The 3,923-nt window shown below is 35.4% G+C and overlaps 1 protein-coding gene across 3 annotated transcripts; it reads right to left on the bottom strand.

The window, feature by feature from the left end:
- Positions 1 to 219: 219 nt before the first annotated feature.
- LOC133675711 (beta-1,2-xylosyltransferase XYXT1-like) lies at positions 220 to 3,143 on the bottom strand. Of its 3 annotated transcripts, none has more exons than XM_062097170.1 (7): positions 2,797 to 3,143; positions 2,640 to 2,720; positions 2,335 to 2,460; positions 2,168 to 2,236; positions 1,968 to 2,027; positions 1,771 to 1,824; positions 220 to 1,619 (listed from the first exon to the last, which is right to left on the bottom strand). In XM_062097170.1, exons 1-7 carry the CDS (start codon positions 2,936 to 2,938, stop codon positions 433 to 435), a joined length of 1,719 nt encoding a protein of 572 aa, XP_061953154.1. In that variant the 5' UTR covers positions 2,939 to 3,143; the 3' UTR covers positions 220 to 432. The 3 variants fall into 3 exon arrangements, with proteins under 3 accessions (XP_061953154.1, XP_061953157.1, XP_061953156.1); XM_062097173.1 differs by having other exon boundaries at positions 220 to 1,613; XM_062097172.1 differs by having other exon boundaries at positions 2,168 to 2,230.
- Between the last annotated feature and the right edge of the window lie 780 nt (positions 3,144 to 3,923).

The following is a 3,923-nucleotide window of genomic DNA, read 5'->3' as shown; positions in this document are numbered from 1 at the left end:
TTTAGGTTTACTTATGAAGTTATAAATTTATTGGAGAGAGATAGATTACTTGAAATAAATATATTTAATAATAAAATTTAAAATTAAGTTTAATTAGTGTTTTTCTCGTTTGTGTCATGAGCCTTTAGTAAATAGAGTAATTCAAAATAAATCACATAATTGTTTTCTATATAGTCAGAATCATTACCAATAATTCGAGAGAGGGAAAAAAACGAGATATTATAATGAACAATGCTACCTGTACAAGTTTAGTGATGCTCCAAGCCATTATTTATACATGGATCAAATCCCTTTTTTCTAAACCTGGAGTTGGAATCTCCTTTTTGTTAAAAAAAGAAAAGAAAAAGAAGAAGACTGCTGTAAGAACTGAATATATATAATTTGAAAACTGAGGCAAAGAAGACTCTGTATCCTGAAAAAAATGTAGCATATTCACTGATGCAAAAGGTCTAAAGCTTTTACCAGAGTGGGTCTAAACCTATTCACATTTAGGGTTACATTTTGCTGACGTAAATATATTGACTCAACTGCAGACCAGCCCTGTTTCCAAATTGCAGAGGGATCCCTCAAAACTACATGGTCTGCTGGGTATTGCTGTATCAAAGTGCTCTCTTCTAATCTGATTTTGTAGTCCAAATACCTTATGTTCATCCCCTTTGCAGGCTCTTCGAAGTAAGTTCTTGACAGCCATTCTGTTCCTCCGAAGGGAATTACTTGGACTAGCACTGCATTTTCGGGAAGGAAAACAATGTTGGTTAGACCAGCACCATGAACTCCCATCACCACATCACAGGAATTAATAATCTGTGCAAATCCTGATACGTCTGCATCAGGTTCCGCTACGACTACCCTGTATCCCAATCTTTTACCCATGGTAACTATTTCACCAACATTTGTAAAAGCTCGCGATCTCTTTCTCGAAATGATTAGAAGCCTTGGCCTTTTCTTTGAACCGTTCCTGATTTTAGTTGCCATTGTTTTCCTTAAAGAGTAGGAACTTCTTAGAAACTTCCTGAAGTCCTTCATGGAATATGGAGAACTTGAAGGATCAGGATCAATGCTGAGCTCCTTGTTGGTTCGACGCTTGAGGCCGACTGTCATGCTATCGTAGCAATGTATATCTTGGCTGTTATCAATGCTGATCAGCTGATATCTAGACAGCGCTTTCATTATTGTTTCGAACTTGGAAATCCACGCAGGCCTACCGTTGGTAATAAGAAACTGTACTTCTCCATTGTAGGGTCTAGATGTCAAGAACAGAGGAAGAATTACGTCAGTGAAGGCATGAAAATGGTTTCCTGCATATCCTCCAGCCGAAAAAAGGATTGCCGGAACACAATGATTTTGAGTGCATTGAGGGATATCTGAGGCACCGGTCACAAGTTTTACTGTCCATTCCCTAACCGCACCCATTGCAGCTTGGTCACCTTTTCGCGCATAAGGCCTAATACTCCATGAAGTATTCTCTGCTGTCAGGATGTCAGTTTCAGATGAGACTATAAAAACAGTGTAGGATTTTCCATCAATCCTGATGTCCCCTTTAATCTCGCAGAAATCTGATCTACCCATGAGAGTGCATAGAGGCTCGATTGTGTTGTTCTTTGTTACAACATCTGCATCTTCAAAAATTAATCAACATTATCAGAATTAAGTCAGGGAGTTATGAGCTTTCATCATGTGATGTTGGTTGACTCTGTTCACATCCTCAATGATTCAGATTTTTTAAATCAATTAGAAATTTATTTCTAAGAAATGATCCTAAGTGCTCACCTGTTGCTTTTGGAAGAGAGCTGTTTGTATTGTTGACCATGTAAATATCATTTTCTGCAACATTAAATAACTCATGTAAGAATACACTAACTTTCTTGAGCTCATCATTGCATAGCTAACCGCTGTCATGACATAATTAATTATCACTGTGTTAATTTTCTTTTTCTTTTTTCTTGTAAACATTGATGGAAACACACCTTTGACTAACGATGGGGAGTTGCTTGTATCATTGGTTTCCATGTTCTGTGTATGACTTTCTGCATTAAAATCAAGAAAAAAAGTATTCTAAGTTGGATGCAATGTAAGTTGCTTGAGATTAAACTCAGGTTGACCAACTGAGGTGATCTTTTACTAGCTGATTTATTTTATTTTTCTCTTAAAAAATAGAAAAACTTACCCTTAAATACCTCCTGAGATCTGCCTGTAGCATTGTCAATTGAGGTACTATTCATTATAATTTCTGCATCTTCAAAAATCAATTAAATGGACTTAAGTAATATATATATATATATATATATATATAGCTGATTTTCTCAAAAGAAAATACGTAAAAGAAAAATTTACCCCGAATTTCTGATTCTCCATGAGAGCTGTCTGTATCATTGACAATTAATGTACTCCTCATTATTTCTGCTAATTCATGCGAGCTGCTTGTATCATTGGCAGTTGAACTGCTGCTGCCTACAGTTTCTGCATCATCAGAAATCAACATTAATTGACAAAGACTAAATATAACAAAGATAATAATTATGTAAACAGAAATGTTAGATATATTATAAATTTTATTTGGATTATATAGCCCGTCGCTGACACAACCGAATTGAGCGGCAGTCCCTAGCTCCAGAACATTTTTGTGGATCAAAGCTTACCGTTGGCTATCAGCAAAGAGCTGTCTGTATCACTAAAAAGATGAAGCTTCTCATCTTCTCCCATTGATAACCTCAAATTCACTGCAAGATCCATATAGGTTAAAGAGGGATAGCACCAAATGTATATATATAGCAGACTGAATAATGAATGACTTACAAACTGATAGAGGGCCCAAGAAGGGCTTAAAGTTGGTGAAGAAACTCAATGCAATGAACGAGCAAGCAACGAATGCCCAGTATCCCAACTTCTTCTGCTCTTGCTTGCTAAAGCTTCGACCAAGTACAGAATCGTAAATCATTCTCGCTAACCTAAGCAAGACCTTCCAAGCATCTCTAGCACATTCTTCTGTATACGCGTATATGGCGATGAACAAGATTTAAAATCTTTGCTCAAAGAAGTTGTGCGTATTAAGCTTCTAAACCCAGATGTCAAGCACTCTATTGTTCCAGAATGGACGTGGCGAAGCAAGATTTTGAAGGCATTACGAATGTCAATAGGAAGACGTTGAGGCTTAATATTTATTATGTAGATTTGAAAACTATTGCACCTCACGCATATATTCTGTTTGCTCGAGGAAGATTGTCCAAATTGCATGAAATTATGGGCAGTTGAAAGGGACATCGTGGTTGACTGTAGTGACAGACTTCTCTTTTCGTGATTAGGTAATGTTTCTTGCATGTTCTTAAATTAAATTATAATTAAAATTCCGTCCTTGGATTACAGCTTAATTTGAATGGTATAATGCAAATTGATTTGCTGTGGTGGTACGTACGTACTAGCTCGCACACCATTTAACACAAATAAAAGGTTGATTATTACATTAAATAAAATCAAGATTTATTGAATTTAGTTAACTATTCAAGTGGTGGTCTAGTAATAAAAATTTAGGATTAAGAGATTAGCTTCTTCTGTGATCTCAAGTTCAAGCTTTGTGGTTACTCATATGATGACCACTAGAAATTTACATAGTCGTTAACTTAAGGGTTCGTGGAATTAGTTGAGGTACGCACAAGTTAATCCGGACAGCCATATTAAACTAAAACAAAACTAAAAGAAAGATTTATTGAATTTAGTCACTCTTTAAATTCCTAATGGCCTAGCTAGTTATGTGTTTGCATAGCTCGTTTACTTGTAAAAACAAAGTAGTTCAAAGAAATGTCATTTATTTGTTAAATTAGAATTAAGAGGATAAAAAAAATATGAGAAATGTCATTTATTTATTTACAACTTGGGAAAAAAAAAGAGAAAAAAAAAGAAGAGACACTGATATTAGTTGAGATTAT

The sequence above is a fragment of the Populus nigra genome, chromosome 16 (genome assembly GCF_951802175.1).
Source record: "Populus nigra chromosome 16, ddPopNigr1.1, whole genome shotgun sequence".
NCBI lineage: Eukaryota > Viridiplantae > Streptophyta > Magnoliopsida > Malpighiales > Salicaceae > Populus > Populus nigra.
This window is presented reverse-complemented; position numbering and strand designations above follow the sequence as displayed.